This window comes from Poecilia reticulata, linkage group LG9 (assembly GCF_000633615.1).
Source record: "Poecilia reticulata strain Guanapo linkage group LG9, Guppy_female_1.0+MT, whole genome shotgun sequence".
Taxonomy (NCBI): domain Eukaryota; kingdom Metazoa; phylum Chordata; class Actinopteri; order Cyprinodontiformes; family Poeciliidae; genus Poecilia; species Poecilia reticulata.
The window spans coordinates 28,991,898-29,012,795 of NC_024339.1; the positions used below are offsets into that span (position 1 = coordinate 28,991,898).

At 39.9% G+C, this 20,898-nt stretch overlaps 3 protein-coding genes across 6 annotated transcripts; 1 reads left to right on the forward strand and 2 right to left on the reverse strand.

Moving 5' to 3' along the window:
- Positions 1-834: 834 nt before the first annotated feature.
- Positions 835-8,055, reverse strand: drc1 (dynein regulatory complex subunit 1 homolog (Chlamydomonas)). Of its 2 annotated transcripts, XM_008419164.2 has the most exons (17): positions 7,876-8,055; positions 7,708-7,777; positions 6,869-6,981; positions 6,571-6,760; positions 6,363-6,500; positions 5,562-5,648; positions 5,337-5,459; positions 4,669-4,796; positions 4,463-4,594; positions 4,330-4,366; positions 3,988-4,251; positions 3,795-3,884; positions 3,615-3,698; positions 3,436-3,536; positions 1,982-2,134; positions 1,820-1,905; positions 835-916 (listed from the first exon to the last, which is right to left on the reverse strand). In XM_008419164.2, the coding sequence occupies exons 2-17, from the start codon at positions 7,762-7,764 to the stop codon at positions 900-902; spliced, it is 1,800 nt and encodes a 599-aa protein (XP_008417386.1). In that variant the 5' UTR covers positions 7,765-7,777; positions 7,876-8,055; the 3' UTR covers positions 835-899. The 2 variants fall into 2 exon arrangements, with proteins under 2 accessions (XP_008417386.1, XP_008417385.1); XM_008419163.2 differs by having other exon boundaries at positions 3,988-4,366.
- A 934-nt stretch (positions 8,056-8,989) lies between these two features.
- ccdc157 (coiled-coil domain containing 157) lies at positions 8,990-14,139 on the reverse strand. Of its 2 annotated transcripts, XM_008419166.2 has the most exons (9): positions 13,803-14,139; positions 13,075-13,225; positions 12,310-12,994; positions 11,335-11,412; positions 11,074-11,243; positions 10,806-10,982; positions 10,532-10,700; positions 9,319-9,458; positions 8,990-9,173 (listed from the first exon to the last, which is right to left on the reverse strand). In XM_008419166.2, the coding sequence occupies exons 1-9, from the start codon at positions 14,048-14,050 to the stop codon at positions 9,150-9,152; spliced, it is 1,842 nt and encodes a 613-aa protein (XP_008417388.1). In that variant the 5' UTR covers positions 14,051-14,139; the 3' UTR covers positions 8,990-9,149. The 2 variants fall into 2 exon arrangements, with proteins under 2 accessions (XP_008417388.1, XP_008417389.1); XM_008419167.2 differs by lacking the exons at positions 8,990-9,173; positions 9,319-9,458 and having other exon boundaries at positions 10,563-10,726.
- Positions 14,133-20,154, forward strand: sf3a1 (splicing factor 3a, subunit 1). Of its 2 annotated transcripts, none has more exons than XM_008419165.2 (16): positions 14,133-14,220; positions 14,339-14,416; positions 15,437-15,549; positions 15,646-15,853; positions 15,949-16,206; positions 16,295-16,369; positions 16,453-16,603; positions 16,689-16,885; positions 17,070-17,187; positions 17,471-17,778; positions 17,906-18,154; positions 18,675-18,879; positions 18,968-19,122; positions 19,410-19,511; positions 19,604-19,675; positions 19,765-20,154. In XM_008419165.2, the coding sequence occupies exons 2-16, from the start codon at positions 14,369-14,371 to the stop codon at positions 19,864-19,866; spliced, it is 2,361 nt and encodes a 786-aa protein (XP_008417387.1). In that variant the 5' UTR covers positions 14,133-14,220; positions 14,339-14,368; the 3' UTR covers positions 19,867-20,154. The 2 variants fall into 2 exon arrangements, with proteins under 2 accessions (XP_008417387.1, XP_017162416.1); XM_017306927.1 differs by having other exon boundaries at positions 15,440-15,549.
- Positions 20,155-20,898: the final 744 nt, after the last annotated feature.

The window sequence follows — 20,898 nt, forward strand, 5'->3', positions numbered from 1 at the left end:
CTTCAAGAGATTTGTGGAGTGCAATGATTGTATTTTTCCATAAGCAGATTCTCCAACCCGAGCTAGGAATCTCTGCAGCTCCTCCATGCTACCACATGCTGAAGTCACAGAACATATTTGACCTCAAGGTATTGCGTGAAAGTTCAAAGTTTAAAAATCCTCAGTTTATCCAAAGAAAATGTAAAGGCAGTACTTTTTTTGCAACCCCATCTGCTACGTGTGAAGTTGATATTTTCCCAGTAAGAAAGTAATCAGAGGTTAATATGAAAGGAGACCAGAATGCAGGACACAAGCGCTGAGGTTTCATAGAAACACATTACCATGGAAACTAGCACTTGCTACTCTTTGCCGACAGCACACACGGTGACACAGACACCTGCGTCTTACGTCTTTGTGTGACACTCAAGGTTGAGTGAGCTGGTATGTACTCAGAACCACGTGATTCATCCGCGCTGCAAGCCGTTCTTTCACACACATGCAGGTTTGTTTGAGAAACCGATCACATGACCTGAAAGCCGATACTTGACTGTCCCGGTTTAGCAGCATTAAAACAATGTATTATGAATGGATTATCTGCTTGAACGCATTCACACTTTTGGGGTTTGATTTTTTTGTTTTTTGTTTCTGCATCTTGAAATAAGAAAACAGAATTGATTTCTATTAGTGTCTTGACATCTCAGAGCTTAGCCACAAGCGATTTAACACAGCAAGGTTGAACCACCACTTGCATCTCCCTTGTTATTCTTTAAATACAGCATATTGTGAGGAAGGCTGAAAATTAGACCTTTTTTACCGTCTTCATGTAGTTAAGATGTCAGAAAAACAACACAAAGCATCAGTTAATAAGTCCTTTATTTAAATATAAACTTTACGGCAATGCACCACTTATGTCGATTATGTCATTTCTTCAGGTAATCTGTGAGAGAACATGTACAGGGGTCAGTGGAGAGCATTAAAACGGCATGTTTTAAATATCTCTAAGTACTTTCAACAAGGGATGTCTTAATCCAATCTCAAATACTGCAACAGGGCCTTAGTTACACCATTTTTAAAATGATCGTTATGGGAGGTTAGCAGATTGCCAGGATTGACAGTGATGTTAGGATTGGTACGTCTGCTTTTTGATCTTTTTTAAAAATATATAATCTGTTTGGGCTTCTACTAAAACAAAGAGCTTATTGAAACCAATTAGCCAACAATTATTGTATACCAAATGGTTTTTTACCGAGTCAGCATTGGTCACACTGAAACTGTGGTGATGATTTATTGCTGACATATTGTTCAATCTTAGGTTTTTTTGTACATTATAAATCAAATGAAGAACATTAAGTCATATGGATTGTTTTTAATTCAGAATGAGATTGATAAACATTTTTTAAATAAAACTACTCATAAACACCAAGAAACAGTCACACCATTAACAAAAGAACATCCAGAGCTAACATTTTAAATTTAATATAATCCCATTGTCCTGAAATTAATCATCCTTGAATCGAAAATATTGAAATTTTGTAGACGAACCAAATGTTTCATTTTAATTGTGTCTCTGATTATTTGTAGAATGCAATAACTTCTTTGTTTATGGTCAGAAACTTTATTCCTCACCTGTGTTACAAAGAAATCAAGTAAACTCTTATTGTTCCATCACTGCCAAAGCTGAATATCAAACTCCTTACAGTTTGATTTAAATGTGAATTCACATCCACATGTCAGTATAGCTAGGTGGGGGCCGTGTTACAACCTTTAAGGCAGTGCTAAAAACAGACTAAACAAACACGTCCTCCTAGAGGTGAAGTATAATAAACAGCAGCAGACATACTGTCGATTTCCAAGCGCAGCTCTGCGTTCTCGTCCTTCAGACGTTCCTGCTCCTTGGTTAGCTGAGAGACGTCTGTCAACACAGCGCTAGAAAACACAAAAACACATCCCAGCAAAATTCTTTGTCACGGAGACATGTTTTCTACCTGCATGAGCCACTTACTGGTACTGCTTTAGTGTTCTCAACGTGGAATCCCACAGTTTAACTCTCTCCTCTGCGATGATGTTGCCTAGGCTATTCCAATACGCTTCGTCCCCGGAAGAGTCCCGCGCATGTGCGAGCCACAGTCTGGAAAGTTCCTGGGCTGAGCTCGTCCTAAAAGAATACCATGAAGATGACGGCACTGGATGTAGTTGATGAGGCAAAACAGATTTCATAAAACGGTCATAAAAAGATGAGGGTTTCCAAAGCAGTTTATGGCTGTACAAGCTCATCAGACGTGAACTTTTATACAAGTTTAACTACGTTCATCAAATCTTTTTTTTTTTTTTTAAAGGTCCAGCTGGACGCAATCTGGTCAAAATGGTATCTTACGCTACACAGATTGCATCCCTGAGTCTTTAAGATGTGGATGCTTTTATGACCTTTCTATGTTCAAAAGTTGCTCGTTTTGATTTGATTCCTGTCAATACACAGCAGATGTCCTTTAAATATTATCTCATTTGTAATGTTTGGAAATCCAGGATGCTTCCAAAATAGTCTCTTGTGATAAAGTCCAAACTAGAAATAGTGATTAATGCAATCTTGTCTCTTTGTTCAGTAGGTTGATTACATGTTTGAATCTGAAAATTCTGCTTTAGCCGCAAAAATAGTTTTCTTTTTTTTCTTGTTGAGATTAAACAGTGCAACATAACAATAAAATATTTAATTTTTTCCTGACTATGCAATGTGACAATCCATCTCTGACTGACTGATGAGTGCTGGTATCGTCTCGTCTCCCAGAGTGCAGCAACCCCCCTACTAAAACGCAGGAACACATAATATTAGTCCTGGCTTCTCTCCGAATTGGCTTTCAGTGTTCTTTAGTAAAATAAAATAAAGCTTTTATTATTTGCCTTTAAAGTTTTCCATGTGCTCCTTCACACTCCAATCAGAGGATTCTTTTCAACCAACAATTTGTCTTAGATTATCCAAGATCTAACCTAAAATATAAAAGTGGTTAGGGTAGTGCAGAAAGAGATGAACTGCTTAGAAGAAGTCTGATTGGAATAACTTTTTATTTTTTTTAAATGTGACTCATCAACGTTTTTCATTTTTGCTGCAGTTAAAAATCCAGATCGTTTTCTTACAGACAGCTCCCTAATATTGAAAGAGTTACTCCTTCAGTTGGAACTTCGACAGACTGAGACTGATCAATTTTTTTATTTTGAAAGTTTTATTGGCTCTAGTGGCCTTTATTTGATAGTTAATTGACAGGAAAGTGGGTAATGAGAGATGGGGAAGACATGCAGCAAGGGTCACCAGGCCGGGAATCGAACCTGGGACATCCGTGTCAAGGACTGAGGCCTCCATGTGTGGGCTGTGCTTAACCCCTGCACCACCACAGCACACAACTGATCGATTTCTAATATGTTAAAACAGTTTAGCATAGCTCCACGTTGCTACAGCGTTCTCACCTGAAACTTTGTTGCTCAAGAAAGCTTTTTAGAGCACGAAGGACGTGGTTAGGGTGGATGAGGTCCAACGAAGTGCCTGTCATGCTGGCACTATGTGAATCCTGGGAGAATTAACAGATAGTTTTCAGCGAGGTCGATGCTGCAGAAAACCCACACAGAGCTCTTTGTCTGTCACTCACCCTGGTCTGCTCATTCTGCTGATCCGTGTACCTCACCAGGAAATCCATCAACTTAGGCAAATCCCTTTCATCAATACCGAGAGTCTAGAATAGAAGACGGCATGTCTTCTTGTTCACGTTTTGTGCCAGGCGGGAATATTTGTGCTGAAAGTGATTTGAAGCAGCTGAATGTGCGCTTACGTAAAGGATGGATCCCAGCTTTACTCCGGTCTGTTCCTGGGTCACCAGAGGAGCCAGCAGCTTCAGGATCTTGGCTTCAATCAAGAAGTCCTGGTCGGGAAACCCAGGAAAATTTACGGCTCAACGTGTCTGTGTTTTGATGTTTTGACTTTTTTTTTTTTTTGCCATCATAAAAACTGAATTGGTAACCAACCGTTTCGTTACACAGCAGCTCCCTCAGTTCTTCCTGCGTCTCCTCGTCCAGCTTCTCGCCCTCCCATTCGGGGCTGCTGTTGATGAACGCTAATTCCTCTTCCGTGCTCTCTGTCGTATCCAGAATCTCAATGGAAGATTCAGCCGGACTCTCCACCGGTGGAAACTGTGTCTGGACTATCTCTGTTCTCGTCTTCCAGGGCCGGAAGGGACTGGAGAGCAGCAGGAGGTTCAAATCCGTCTGCTGCTCGGGTGAACCGTAGAGCTGCTGGGAGATCACAGAGTCTATGGCCAAAGCTCTCTGTGCTAAGTGCTTTACCTCTTCTTCAATCATCAGCCACACCTCCTCAAAATGTTTTGCATCGGTAATAGCAAAATGCCTGCACGTGGAAACAAGCGCAGTCAAAAAAACAACAACAAAAAACAGGTCTCTAGAGGCAGAGTGGAACTCGTTTGAAACGGGAAATCTGACTCACTTGACTTGGCTTTTAATGCGTTCGTGCTTCTGGGTGTAGTGTGAGTAATCTGTCAAAGCAATGCTCTGCTTTGCAAATTTTTTCTGGTGGTCAATGTATATGTTCTTCAGCTTTTCTATCTCTCTCGCCTCCCTGGAAACACAAACCAGTCGATGTATAGCAGCGGGTGCAACGTAGGTTTCTGCATGGGAGAGGAGCTGTGCTACCTGGTGATCCTGCCTTTGATACTTCTGAATGTGGTAAGAAGTATTTCTTCCTTTTCCAAGTACAAGTGTCTTTTCATCTTCAGGGGTAAGTTGCTGTTCTGGATTTTTTTCTGTTCTCTCTCTTGGCCCTGCAAAGCAAAGAAGAGGGCAGCTTAAGCCACAAGTCAAGTCGTAAAAGCCTTCTCACCACTGACAGGTAAGCAAGGTAACCATGACGATTTCGCAGAGGTCCTTTTCACAGACTTTTTACGGCTTTCATAAAGGCTTTTTGGAAAGTCCTCTTCCGTGACGTACTATGAAGGGACTCTGGTACTGTGAGAATCCAGGATTATGCCACCAGTTCATTGTAATTCTGAGGTGATTTAACAACAAAATGAAATAGTTTTTTTCCTGTTAGCTTAACTACGGTTGTTTTTCTAGGTTCAGAACTTTGACAAAAGTCAACAAAAGCAACAAATCAGAACTAACATAACAGAGCTACTCCAACATGTTGCCACCACAAGTAGGAAAGTTCTAGAACGAGTGGAAAATATTGCAAATGGTGTAATAAGATGGCTCCATGGTTATGGAAGTAAATGTATACCTTCAGATTGATTTTTGATAGATTTTGTAATAATAACAACTGCAACAAGCAAGACCCTTTGACACTCTTCTACCTTCCTACATACCAGAATTCTCATGCATCTCTCATAATCCAAGGCGTTGAAGACATGATTGCTCTCTTGACCAATCTCGTGAACCTCTCTCTTGTATTCCTCCAATTTCTTTCTCCTCTCTTCCAGCCTCTCAAGCTGCAATCGGAGTCATTCAGTGGTTCATTTAGTGAAGGGGAATGAAAATGTTGGACTTTCGTGTACGTGTGTGCTTCATCTCAGAAGTGCAGTCATCCTGACCTCTTCGTCCCAAAGTTTCTTCAGCTCTCGATCCAGTTCTTCCTTGTCTTTTGTAAGCAAGATGCTTATTTCCTGCCGATGACGACTCTGCACAAACAATCACCCCAGGGATAGTTAGCGAAATTTACATTCTGGGGAGATCACATCTAGACATTCGTCATGTGAATGAATACATTTTTGAATCAGACAAAAAAAAATTTCTATGATTTTAAAAAACAAAACCCATGTACACAAGTTTGACTTTATTTTTTAATTTTAATTTTAAACACATAGACGGTTTGACACATAAATATACTCCTTCTCTTTATTATTGTCCTTAGACTAAATGCACCTCAACGATGCTCTCTTTTCCAGCCACTAACAAGGTTTTGGAATAATTCTGGTGGTATTTGACCAGTCATACTGGCAAAAATGTCTAAATTAGTTTAAACTGCTTCCATGGCATACATCCTGATTCAAAGCTAAGTGACAACATTTTCAACGGACATTAATAAGGGCATTATGAAGGCCCTTCCACAAGTTTGACAGTTAACATTAAGCTTCAAGAATGTCCTTCTCAAAGTCCTGTCTTCAATTAACTTTTGCTTAGAAGCAGATCTATGATATGTAGATAAAGAGTAGCGAAATACCCAGCCGAAATGATCCATGAATAATATTACATTTATGCTCAAACAAGAGTGTTTATAAACATTTCGGTGGAATTGTAGAAAAAAAAACTTGGAACAAATATAGATGCCCGTGGCAGATTCAGGAGCTTTCACCAAACCATTCGAAGCTGCTTCTGTCAGAACTGGGTCCCACCTCAATCTGGGCAAGCTCCTCCCGGTAGACTTTGGTCATAAGCTTAATTTGGTCCTCCATCCGTGCAATCATCACATTAACCTCCTCTGCATTCTTCCTCAAGGTGCTTGCGTAGTTATCATCTTGAAGCTTGAGCGCCTGTTCAACACAAAATGAGCGAGCTCATGAATTTGGAAAAAAAAACAACATAAGAACTGAATGGAGTTACCTGCAGAAGCTCATTTATGATGGCTTTCTTATCATTTATAATAGTGGAATAAAGCTCCTGCTGCTTCTTTAATGCTTTCTGCAGGTCTTCAGAGACCCCCTTCTGATTAATAAAGTTCTCAAATTGTCTTCTCAGTATTTCATCAGATTTTTCCTGGCTTGAGATTAAATCATTTTCCAGCATTGCCGCTCTGATTGACAAAAAAAAAAAAAAAAAAAACACAATAACGGTTTGTGTGGTGATTTAACCTTGAGATACTAACTTTAACCTGCCTGCTGAATAAATGTAAAAGAGTTACCTCTTTGCTTGAGCTTTGCCCCGCAGTGTCCTCTGCAGCACCATTTTGGCGTCACATGCAATTTGGGTGTTTGTCACTATCGTACTCAGATCTTTCTGCAGGAGTTTTATCCTCTAAAAATAACAATGTTAGTTTTACAGTAAGGCATGAAATATTGTCTCTCAAAAATTCAACCAAACCAAACTGAAAGACAATAAAGCAGAATAAGTTTAGACAATAAACATGTAATAGTGTATTTCTTTACAGCTACTGCTGATTATTTGTATGAAATCAACACAGTGAAAGAACTGCCGAAAAGAAACATCTGACGGCAGCAATAATGTCACTGTAAGATAATTTTCAGATATACTAAGTGAAATATTTAAAATTTCTTCTTTGAAGACTTGAAATAAATACTTGCAAAGCAGCATGCTGAGTGACCACTGCAACAGGGCAAATGACTGTATTTGCCCTGTTGCAGTGGTCACTTGATGGAGACAGATAGTGTTGAAATGTTCATCTCTATGAGGTTTGCATAAGGAGGCTGAAAACTGATCAGTTTTTTCAAAACACTTTTATTTTAGCACTAGTGACCTTCATTTACTGAATGTTAGAACGTTGTTGCCAAATAGTGAGATCCTGCTGTCAAATAGAGTGATGCTGTTGCCAAATAGTGAGGTCCTGTTGCCAAAAAGTGAGACACTGTTGCCAAATAGTGAGGTCCTGTTGCCAAGTAGTGAGATACTGTTGCCAAGTGATATACTGTTGCATAATAAAACATTATGTGACCATAACTTCAAGCAGTATAAAGTAAAAAAAAAAAAAATCATACAGAAAACAAATGGGTTAAAAATGTAGACCTGTTCACTTTCTCTCTCCTGCTCCTCTTTTGATTTACTTCCTTCTTTACCCTCCATCTTAAAGATTTGCCTGTAAGAAAAATATTTTTGAAAAATTACACCGTTCGACCGAGCATTAACAATTTCGGGATCAAAGGAAGCAACTTCAGTTTTACGTATTCAGTTTACCTGCTCGCTGTTTTTCCGCCGAACTACACAGGGAACTCTCGTACCTCTTTAAGGTTTAAAATAACTTCTTCCTTATTCACAACACGTCAAGTGAAATCTACTGAAAAAATGTAAGCAGTTCTAGTAGAAACGAACAGGTCGTTTGTTTGCAAACTGTTTCTATGGCGACAGAGGTATCGAACTGCGTCAAGTGCTGCATTTAAAGGCCCTCGTAAATGTGCAAGAATGTTGATATCACAAGTCCCATCCCTTTCTGTTATAGCAGACAAGTCCTTCTCTGATATATGCAGGATTTCTGCTTTTGTGTGAACTCGGACACCTGAATGAGAATGTGGAAATGATTTCACAGACTAGTTCACTATCTTCTACCTGTTTTCAAACCTGTTCCGACTTTTGCGGCATTTTTTTGTTTTTGTTTTGAGACGTGGGGAATGGGAATCCCTTCTTCAGCAATTCAAAAGTACCATTGTTTATTTTTATTTATTTATTTTATCATTTACAGTCGGGGTCTGTCTGTACCCCCTTAAATAACTAAGACAACTTAGTACAACTCAAAAGACATTTATACTTTTGAAAACGTGAAAAATAAAAACTGTTGTGTTATAATTTTGAGTTTTAAAGGAATAGTTTTCACTGCAAAAGAAATGTGGTTGACAAAGATTCATAATTATTAGTTTTATAAGTGTACTTTTGAGATGTAGCTACTTGACTTTCTAAATCACAATATTCAGATCAAAACAAGTATTGGTTGCTCTTTTGCAAAATCTGGTGTATATTCTTTTTGTGTTACTGACTTAACTTTATACATGCACCACAACATGAACAACAACAATAATAACGCTAATAATAGTAATACTGTCATATGTAAAATATTACAACTTATTGTTTTACCTTTTTCTAAATATAAAAATATTTTTACATGCAAAGAAATGTAAAAATCCATTTCTATTTTCTATTGTTGTGTTGATCTATCACACAAAATCTAAACAAAATTACATTGCAGCTTTTAACATGACAAAGTGTGAAGTTCAAGGGATATCAATACTTTTTCAAAACCTCTAACTCCTAGTCATTCTTTTTCTATGCATAATAATGGATTATGACCATCCTGGAACACATTTACAAGAAATACCCTTGCTGAAGTGCATTTGTTGGACTTCAGATGTCCATTGGACATTTATCAAAAGTATTTTTTTTATTTTAGTGTTTTTGTTGATTTCATTTCTTGGACTTGACACGCTCAGGCTTACAGCTGGTTCACTTTGTTCCTGGATTCATGTGGGTTGAGACGGTGCTTTCTGTTTAGACAAAACAGTTTTCCATCATCCAAAGATCACATGAGAGCTACTGTAAATGTGCAACAGTAGAGAAATCCAATCCAACTTTTAATCTAACATTATATCTCATAGCATCATATCTCATATTTCCTATCCATATTCTTACTTTGGGGATGTTCAACATTCCTCTTTGTCGTAGTTTCTCGAGACTTTTGTGTAGAGTAACGTTTTCCTGTTCCAGAATTTTGATGCGAATGTTATTTGATTGCTGTTGTTGCTCCATATCCAAAATCAGGTTTCCTGTACCTTGTAAATAATAAACAAAATAATCATATAATTCAATCTTGTAATTCTCCACTGCAGAAATGACAAGAGTTACATATTAAATGTTAAATTCAAGTCCAGAAATACAGCGCCTCAGTGATATTTGTGTCACGAACATGTGCCTGGGGATAGTAAACACCTTACGTTTATTGGCAAACCCAGAAAATATTCAGAAAAGTAGAAATTATTTCAGTTTTTTCAGTGGCATAAACTCACAGTGAAAAAAAAAAACAGCTGTTTTCAACATGTTCTCCACTCTTGTTTGAAGAGCAGCTATGACAAATAGGTTTCTGTGTCACATAGTATTTATACCCTACAGAAACAGAACATTATGGAATACAGTTCCAAGACACTGATCATCTTGAAAAAAGTCAAATATACATAAAGAATTACAGTGCATCTGGTGACATGGGAGGAAAGAAACAATAATTGTGGCCACAAGTTATATATTTTTTCATTCATCTGTACCTACATAGTCTTCCAGGTCCTTCTCATAATGAAATGCAGCAGCTTCCCCGAGGTCAGCGTATTGTTTGTGTTGAATCCCCTGCTTTTCAAGCAGCCAAATTAAGTGTCTTGCAAGGAATTACTCCATACCTAACAGCAACTGTCTGAAGAATATGATTAGAGTTCATTCCCAGATTGAGATAAAACAATTATTAATGTTAATAATTAATGTTATTATTTAGTCATGCCCACGAAGTAAACTAGTCGTTCCCACGAGTAAAACAAATCATAGCCGTGAGTTACTAAGTTGTGGCCATTACTTTCTTTTCCTCCTCCTATATCACCAGACAGGCTGTGTAAAAAAGAGGTTAAGTTGCTTTTTATATACAGTAAATACAGGATATAACAGGGCACCCATTTCTAACACCACTGATTTTGATATAAACAATTAATTCTTAATATGTTGTTTAATGATTAAATGCACTCAAATTACAGATTGGATTTCTGTAGAAGGTTTGGTTTCAGGTATGCTACTTCAATTAAAGATGCCTTTTGTACCACAAAATATATTGTGTGGAGGACTTTAAATGCAGGTGGGAATTTCCTACTTTGTGGTTGAGTGTGAGCCCAGTTGTTGAGCTCTGGGAAAGCCACCAAGAGTCTTTCTCTCTCCCTCAGCGCTTGCATGTGCTCCAACAGTTCGGCTACACGCTTTTCTAGCTCTTCTACACGCGTTTGTAGCGTTTGCTTCTCTTTTTGGAGATCTCCACAGACGTCCTGGTGGAAGAAAAATTACAGTCCATCTGGTGAATGCAACTATGTAAGCATTTAGCAATTTAGCATAGGTTTCTGAATTACAGAAATGGAAAGGCTCTTATATACCTGCTGCTGAGAGAGCTCAGCCTGCTGCTGCTCCTTCAAATCGGTTATCTTTTTCAGCTGATTGTTTAAGTTGGCCTGTGCCTCTTCTTTTACTTCCAGCTGCCTCTGTAGCTCTTCATGCTCTTCATCAAGAGCATTGACTCTCTTTAATAAGGAATTCTGCTTGGCCTGCATTGACTAGATTAACAGCCATACAGCATTTAGCCCATAGGTATTGAAATATGTTGATTTGAGTGATAAACAGCTGTGTTTTATCTGCAAAGCTGACCTCCTGTTGACGGAAAGCGCTCTGGTACTTGGCCTTCTCCTTGTCAAGAAGAAGTTGCGTGGCACTGAGCTGAGTCTTGAGCTTCTGGATCATTTGTTGCAGTTCACAGCAGGTCTTCTCCTCTCTTTGTAGTGTTTCCATTTTCTGTTGAAGTCCCTCTTTTTGACCCACTATTAGGAAATGGATGATAAATGGTTCATTATGCAGCAAATTAAAAAAAATAAAATTAAGCTGAATGAAAAGAAATTTAGCATTCTTTACCGAGTGTTTCCAACATTTCTTGCTGGAGTTGTACTTTCTCCTTGAGTCTTGTATTGCTCTCCTCCAATGACAAAATTTCTATCAGAAATACATCAAAGAAAAATGTTTAGAGAGTCAAATTTTTTCCACATTAAAACCACAATCATCAATATATATTTTCTCAGATTTCAGAAACCAAACACAAGGGGTCATAAATGTGGAGTAGAAATGACACATAGTTTTCTGGTCCTCAGCTGAATTTAGGTCAGGACTTTGACTGGCCATTCTGACCACTGAATATGCTCATCCACTATAGCTCTGGTTGTACGTTTGTTATCCTGCTGTAACGTAAACCTTCTCCCCAGTCACGACTCTTTTTCTGCCTCCATATAGTTCGTTGTACACTTTCCTCTGTAATTAGCTCCACCCATCTTTCTATCCTCTCTGACCAGCATAACTGTACCCACTGAAAAAAACCCAACCCCAAAGCATGATGTTGACACCACTATGATGGCAATGATGAGTTTAGGATGTTACTTTTCAACAGTGGCTTACTTTTTGCCAGTCTTTCAGTGGGGTCAGATTTCACGCAGCAGCTGGATTCCCACTGAGATTAAATTACAGGCAAGTGGTCTCATTTTATTAATTATTATGTGATGAGCTTGTGATGGACCTGCACCTTATCCAGGGTGTGGCCTTCTTCTTGTCCATCAATGGTTGGTGATAGGCCTCTTGCAAGCACTAACAGGGCACAGGTAACAACTGGGTGAATAGGATCAGGGCTGAATGTGTGAAAGAAAACTTTCTGACTTTAATTTGTCAAAAAATTTAGGAAACCGTGTGTCATTTTCCTCCATTTCAAAATGTGTCGCAATTTGTTGGTTTATTGCACAAAAATATCAGTGAAAAACATTTAGGTTTGTGTTTGTAACATGATTAATGCAAAAAAAAAGGGGAGGGGGATTAAACGGATTTAAATGAAGTCACTGTAGTCACCTCTTTTAGATTGTTTTCGCTCTTCTTGTAGCCTTTGCTGTGTTTCTCGTGAGGTCCTCTCTGCTTTCCGTAGGGAAGACTCCAGCTGGGCCATGCAGACCTGGTGTTTCTCCACCTCTTGCTGGAACTCCTTCTTTGCGCTTGCCAGCTGAGAACCGAACCGGTTTCGGTCTGTTTCAGCTTTTGCGAGTGCTTCTCGAAGAGGCCGGACGGTACTCCGCACATCCTGAAGATGCTTTGCGAGGCAACGCATGTCCCTGAGTTGCTCTTGGGCCCACTGGGTGACGTCACCCGCCGTCATCTGTCCCGGACCCACCGTGTCTTTCATGGCGCCTGAGAGACGCTTAAGAGACGAGGGGAGACCCTCACTCTGGAAAAGGTCTATCAATGCATCTCCTGTGCTTCTCAGAATTGACTGGACTTTATGACACACATTACAGGGGATGAGGGATGACTCTGTCGTCTCACAGACAGCGTTGTGGTGTTTGGCTTTAGAATATAATGGTGGGGCATTGTGAACTGGACCTGAACATTCGCTTTTCTGGGGTGAGGTCGGTGAAAACGAAGCAGATGAACAATTTCTGCACAAGTGAGGGCTTGGGCTAGTTGAGGAAGTCACATATGACTCTGTCTTTGAGTAATCTAATGTTTTTGTTTTTGTCTGTTTTATGTCTTTGGAGTTCTCCTACAAAACAAAACAACCTTAACATTAAAATGTACTGGAATATTTACGTTGTGTTCAATCTGTAACGAAGCCAAGCTTACCTTCTTGTTCACACACTTAAGAAAAGTACCCCAGTAGTTCCTAACCACAAGGCCCACAGAGAGACATCCTTTTTGATGGCTTTGGTCTCTTCCCTGTCTTCCCCTCTGCAACTCACTATAAGAACTGATGCTTTGCAGAAGGAAGAGGAGTCTAGTCAAAGCAGAGGAGAAAGCAGCATGTTAAGAGAAGGCTTTGCACAATCATCTTGTTACACATTTATGCAAATAATTGTGTAACTTCCATATGTATTCATATCCCTAGAATTTTCTTGCATTTGTTTCTTTACAACCAGAAATTTTAGCATATTTTATTTGCATTGTGTGTCATAGACCATGAGAAAGGAGTAGACAATTGAGAAGAAAAATGAGACATAGTTTATTTCACAAACAAAACTAACAGGTGAGAAAAAAATCAATTAATATACAGTCTCTTCTGCAAAAGAATTAGCAGAACATAATTTTTGCTAAGGAATTTTTCTTTAGAAAAATTCTTTAGCATTTGCTGGATTGCAACCGTAATCCAGCAAAAGGTGCTTCTGCAAAATATTGGCTGGAAGAATGGATGCTGAGACAACACTTAAAACTCTGCACCACATAAAACCCAAATAAAATAAGCTTAAGCTTGTGGTTGAAACTTAAAATTTGTTAACAAAAAAAAAAAAAACAAGCAAAAAAACTAAACAAAAAAAATTATGTAATAAGAATATTTTTACATCTTAGTGTACTACCTGTCAACCACCAGCTCCAGTAAAACAACATGCGAGTGCTGATTGTATGCGTGCTCTCCATTCACAAAGTCATACTCCTCCAGCAGGTCCATCAAATCCAGATCGCTGGCCAATTTGTTGGGGAACTTCCAGGAGGTGTAATTGATCGGTCCGGTTCTAGAAACCACGTCCGCAATCGCACCCTGAATATCCACCAGGTCTTTCCGGAGGCTCTTAATGCAGTCCTTGTGGCCCAACAGCTCACTCATGTCTCACAATTTGTTTTTATATTCCCAGTTAAACACAGAAATAATCCATTTGACTTGTTTACATCGCGTTTCCCCGACAACGACGAGAATGCCACTCCAAGGTCCATAATGCACTGCGGCGTGTTTCCGGATGTAAAAAACCTCCATTATCCCAACGAAGCTGAACCGTAGTAAGTATTACGAGTTTGGCAATTTACCTGTTATTACTTACATTTTAAAATATACTTTTACAATTAAATTGGGTTCGGAGTGTGTTTACGTGTCTTTGTGGTTGTCTGCTTTTCGTAGCTTTCCGTTTGGAGCAGTGGAGACGCAGCCATGCCGCCTGGGCCCGTTCAGATAGTTCAGCCGGAGCCTAACAACAAGGTAACGCCGTAGCTTAGCTAATGTTAATGGTTGGACCACCGACTCGACGGAAAGACTGTGTGGCGTTCTGTCCACGTTTTTGCTGTAAAACATATTATTTGTCTGAGTGTGCGTATTTCTGTTTGGGTTTTAAAACAAGAAGCGGCTTTGTTGTACGTGAATGAATGAGTGGCTTAGCTCGTTAGCATGGAGGCTCTCCGTAGTTCGTTTACAGCGGGCCACTGCAGATCTTTATTTGTTAGTAGTTTGACACGAAGAAGTGCAGAGAAAGGAGGGGAGGACATGCAGTAAATGGACCGGGCCTGGAATCGAACCTGAGACGGCCTTTGTTAACGAGTTGCGCGCATAACTTAAATCGTAAAACCTTTGACTCTATTAAATTTGTGGACTTTGAATGTAGCATTTTTCTTTTCTGAATAATTAAAATAGCTTTCTAAATGAAAATTGCCCCCAAAATTAAGTTTCTTATTGAAGGAGTGGTTGATTTGATTGATTTTGCTTAATTGCAAATCCAGGAATTCTTCTCAAGATCTAGGGTTGAGAACATATTTTTGTAAAACAATTGACAATGGTGCCAAAACAAGTATTGTGTTCAACCCTTAATAGGTAACACCACTTTTCTGTCGAAATGTGTTTTAAATCGTATTATTCACCTAATAAACAGCGATTGCTCCAGGAAAATGACACAATATGACTAAATTAAGAAAAAAAAAGAATTAGTTACACTGTTAGACAATTTAACTAGCATAAAAAAACTGAGCCTGAATTTGTTGGTAATTATGAAACAGAAATTATGTAGTAATCCTATTTACGCGTTGCTATCTGTCAGATGTAGAATTATTGCAAATATTTACATGTTGAAATTAGATTTTTGGTCGAGTTTATTTTCTATTCAGCATTTCTATTGAATTAAATGGTAAAATAAATCCTTTTGTAGTGAATTTGAAATTGTTTTATAAAGCATGCCTGTGCTCTAGAGTTGTAAACTTTGAACTGTTAAACATTTGTGAATCTTATCAGCAGAATGATGGACCTGCAGAAGAGACTCCAGCCACTAAACCCATTGTTGGCATCATATACCCTCCTCCAGAAGTCCGAAACATTGTCGACAAGACGGCCAGTTTTGTTGCCAGGTTAGTTATTCTGAATGTGGCATCAGTACACGGTACACCTACAATCTGAAATGGGTTTCCTTTTACAATCCAACTTTTTTTCTTGCGATTTCTCAGGAATGGACCAGAGTTTGAAGCAAGAATCCGTCAGAATGAGATCAACAACCCCAAATTTAATTTCCTCAACCCCAACGATCCCTACCATGCTTACTACCGCCACAAGGTCAATGAATTTAAGGAGGGCAAGGCACAAGAACCATCTGCAGCAGTGCCTAAGGTCATGCAGCAGCAAGCCATGCAGCAGTCTCAGCAGCTTCCTCAAAAGGTATCCCACTCCCTCTACTCTGTATTCCCATTTTTGGGGCTTCTACTTGAGCAAGTTGTTTTTTTTATGGTTTTCGACGCTGCTTTTATTTCTAGGTGCAGTCGCAGGTGATTCAGGAGACCGTGGTCCCCAAAGAGCCACCCCCCGACTTTGAGTTCATTGCGGACCCCCCATCAATCTCTGCGTTTGATCTGGATGTTGTGAAGCTCACTGCTCAGTTTGTGGCTCGCAATGGCCGACAGTTTCTCACCCAGCTGATGCAGAAGGAGCAGAGGAACTACCAGTTTGACTTTCTGCGCCCACAACACAGCCTCTTCAACTATTTCACCAAACTGGTGGAGCAGTACACGAAGGTGAACTACAAGATTCAGCCTGAACCTGATTCAGTGGTCTGTGCTACTGTATAGTTGTTAATTACACTTTAATCTCTCAATCTTTCAGATCCTGATTCCTCCCAAAGGCCTGCTGATCAAACTTAAAAAAGAAGCTGAGAACCCAAAGGAAGTTATGGACCAGGTAATGTCTTATAAGTGGAAAATTGAAAGCCAATCATTGCGGATTTCCCCTGTTAATTGATTGCTTTCGAATCCAAAAATCAGGTGAGGTACCGAGTCGAATGGGCAAAATACCAGGAGCGTGAGAGAAAGAAGGAGGAAGAGGAGAGGGAGAAGGAACGGGTCGCTTATGCCCAAATAGACTGGCATGATTTTGTGGTGGTAGAGACGGTGGATTTCCAGCCCAATGAACAAGGTAGTATATCATCAATTAGTTTTTGCATGTAAGCTGGAAAATTAGTCGTTTTGACTTTATTTGCTTATGTTTTTCTTCACTCAAGGTCACTTCCCTCCACCCACGACACCAGAGGAGCTCGGCGCTCGCATCCTGATCCAGGAGCGCTACGAGAAATACGGAGAAAGCGAGGAGGTGGAGATGGAGGTGGAGAGTGAGGATGAAGAGGATGAACGAGAGAAGCGGGCCGACGGCCAGCCTTCACAGCCTGATCAAGACACACAAGTCCAGGACATGGATGAGGTGAGAACTTAGCAGAGGAGTCAGGCAGAACCTGAACAAGCCCAGTCAGACACTAATTTTAGATGGAATAAAGATTGCTGTGTAAATTTTTGTAGAAATCTACAAAGCATGTTGCCAGTGCATGACTTGAAAATAGTATTTTTAAAAGATCTGCCTTAACAGAATTTTCCATGCGTTTCTTCAGGGATCTGATGACGAAGATGAAGGTGTGAAGGCTCCGTTGCCACCAGACAACCCGATGCCACCCCCGCTGCCTCCAGCTCCAGAACAGGTTATTATTCGCAAGGACTACGACCCCAAAGGTAATTCACTCATTTATATCTTAGTTTACGTTAATCCAAATAATCGTTTCAGCCCTAATGTAAAAGCTTTTATTTAAACTCTGTGATGCAGTTGATTAAATGCTGTTGATTTTTGTGGTGATTTCAAGAGTGAGAGGCATAATGACAGTTTTTCTTTTCCTGAGTGAACAAAGGGAAAAGTGATGATAAAAGCTCATTATTATCATTTTGGTAGGAGATTGTATGGATAAAGTCTGTAGGAGGACTGGAAGCTGATCAAACTCGTGTTATTTTGCTCTTGCAGCTTCCAAGCCGCAGCCCTCGGTTGCAGCTCCAGACGAATACCTTATTTCACCAATCACTGGTGAGAAGGTCCCCGCCAGTAAGATGCAGGAGCACATGCGCATTGGCCTGCTGGATCCACGCTGGCTTGAGCAGAGAGACCGAAGCATCAGAGACAGGCAGACGGAGGACGAAGTCTACGCTCCCGGTTTGGACATCGAGAGCAGCTTGAAGCAGCTCGCCGAGAGGCGTACTGATATCTTTGGTGTGGAAGAGACGGCCATCGGAAAGAAGATCGGCGAGGAGGAAATTCAGAAGCCAGAAGAAAAGGTAGGAATAGATGTTGATTCAAAAATCTCAAAACATGAAATCATGACAGTTTTTTTTTTTTTTTTCCTTAAATGTGAACAGTTTGTGGTTTGTTTTCATATTTTTCTGCATTTTCGTTGACCTGCAGGTCACCTGGGACGGCCACTCGGGGAGCATGGCTCGCACGCAGCAGGCGGCGCAGGCCAACATCACTCTGCAGGAGCAGATCGAAGCCATTCACAAGGCCAAAGGGCTGGTGGGAGAGGATGAAACGAAGGAAAAAATCGGTCCCAGCAAGCCAAATGAAATTCATCAGCCTCCTCCCATGCCCTCATCGGCACCAAGTCTGCCTAAACCCAGTCCTCCTGTCACAGCCGTGGCACGCCCACCCATCTCTGTAAGTTGTTATTCAAAATGGCTAAATGAAAACCAGATAAGGATGCAGACGGATCACAGAGAATTTAAAAATGGAGTTGACTTGTTAAAATTTTGAAGTTCTTACAGCGCTGATCATATGAACTGTTAATCAGAGTATAATATGGTGCTGGGATGCTGTTCACCATAGCAACAGTAGTTTTTCTCCAAAAGTGATAATCAAAAATTCACGATAAAAAAAAAATTGGTTTTGTTATATAAACAGTTGTATACCAAAAACTAATGGGTATGGTTTTTAGTTTACTGGAGTCACTTTTTTTAGAAGCAGTGCAAAATATTTAAATCTCACTTTAAAAAAAACATCGTTAAGAGTTATTCTTTTCAGAATCTTAACTCTCTACCAGCAGGGGCTGGGAAGCTTCATTTAGATAAAGCAAAGTAAAAGGACCATCCTGGAAGAAAATCTCCTTTATTCTATTGATATTTGTGGTAATGTAAGAAAAGTTTAAGTGATAGAAACTCTCCAATTTGCCCTTCAACAGGTGGCTCCTCCAGTCCGTACCACTCTGTTGTCTGCCGTACCTGTGATTCCACGGCCCCCGGTGACTCCTGTGGTGCGTCTGGCGCCAGGTCAAGTCATTACACAGATGCCGCCCATGATTCCCGCTCCTCGTGTCAACGTGGTTCCCATGCCACCAGCGCCCCACCTCATGGCCCCCAGACCACCTCCTATGGTTGTTCCAACTGGTAAGCTCAAGGTTTCCCAGAATCGTCTTGAAAAATGTTCATCATTCACTTGTTTTTTAATGCTAAATCAAACCATCTCTTCTTCCAGCGTTTGTCCCCGCTCCTCCCATGCCACAACCACCCAGCGCTGCCCCAGCGCCGCCCGTCCACCCACCCCCTCCTCATGAGGACGAACCAATGAGCAAGAAGATGAAGACGGAGGACAACCTCATCCCAGAGGAAGAGTTCCTTCGTCGAAACAAGGTCCGTTAGTGACGGTGTATAGAGCTACACTGAATTGTGTGCAGCTAAAATTATTTATCCTAATGAAGGTTCTAAGATAACCTGCACTGTGCAGAAGAACGACATAATCACCTTGATTTAAAAAACAAAAAGTTACATTTGTTTAAATCCTATATCTGGCTGCTTTTTAGAGAATTTTGGCCATAACGGATGGAGATTTACTTGGTCACAGTGGATGTGTAACTTTTGTAACATGGAGCGTCAAATTGAAATGTTCTTTGTTTTGCCACATTTCTTGCTGCATTTAGGGTCCTGTGGCAGTCAAAGTGCAAGTCCCCAACATGCAGGACAAGACCGAATGGAAGCTAAATGGGCAAGTGTTAAATTTCACTGTCCCACTTACCGACCAGGTATGTTAATATCTATATATTTTTTTAAAAATGTGTGCTTGAAGATGTGTCCGTTTCAGACTTTTGGATAAATAAATGAAATGTGTTTACAGGTGTCTGTTATTAAAGTCAAAATCCATGAGGCAACAGGCATGCCTGCTGGAAAACAGAAGTTGCAGTATGAGGTAAGCTTGTCTCTTACTTCATAGGAACGTTTTATTTAATCCAAATGAATCAGATTTACAGATTTGTAACAAACATGTTTGTTTTACAGGGCATCTTCATCAAGGACTCAAACTCTCTGGCTTATTACAACATGACCAATGGTTCCATCATCCATTTGGCTCTGAAGGAGAGAGGTGGAAGAAAGAAGTGAGACGTTCGTCACAGAAAACGTTAACATTACGCTACTCGTCCCTAGTACGTCGGTTTAGTTCAGGAGAACATTTTGGAAAAATGCTTGCTTCTTTTTTTTTGTCAAAAATATTCTAAATGTTATTTTGTCCTTGAATGGCATGTTGTTTCTAATTAGTGGTGATTTTTAGTTTCAACTCTTGATTTATCCATGACATATGTACACTGATGTTGCCCTTACAAGTAAATTGCTCAAAAATATAGATTCCTGGCTTGCTTGCCCATTTTAAATAAAGGACTTAAAAAATCATTTGTTGCTGTTTGACGTGTAATTTATTGTTCAGCCTTAACTCATAATGTATTTTGACAAACTGTACCACTGCTGGTACTTAGCCTTTTATGAAATTCTATTTTTTAAATTGTTGCATCAACAAGGTAAACACAAAGCATATTGCCTGAATGATTCAGTGAGCTGGTGGCATGGGAACCCATGGGAGCCCAGTCAAGAATAGAAAACAACTAATTGCCCATCATTGGGGAAATTCAGAAACGTTTTGAAGTATTTGAAGCACATCCATCTTTGAATTTAAAAAGATACTTCTTCAAGGAGAGGTATCAAGAATTGCCCAGACGAAACTGAAACGGATAACAGTGAACCAAATTACTGATGCTTACTTATGCCAATCTTTATGCACGCTCCAACAAGTGTTCTTCCATGATTGTATGTAGTTGTATCAATCTCCTTAACAACTTTCAACCCCTTTCCTGTTCATGCTGAAAGAAAATCCCCACAGAAACATGCTGCCAACGCCATGCGTCACGTGGGAACGCTGGGAACAGGGTTGCACATTTCAGGTTTTTGTGTTGGTTTATCACATAAAATCCCAATAAAATGCTGTTTCTGTAATTTGGCCAAACGTGAAACAGTTCAAGCACTGTTGTACACACAAAAAAGATGTTGGGCGTCTGTTCATGCATTAAAGGTTTAATGACAAATTGCCAAAGTTACAGATATTATGGATATCCCTGTATTTCAGACATATGACAGCCATTT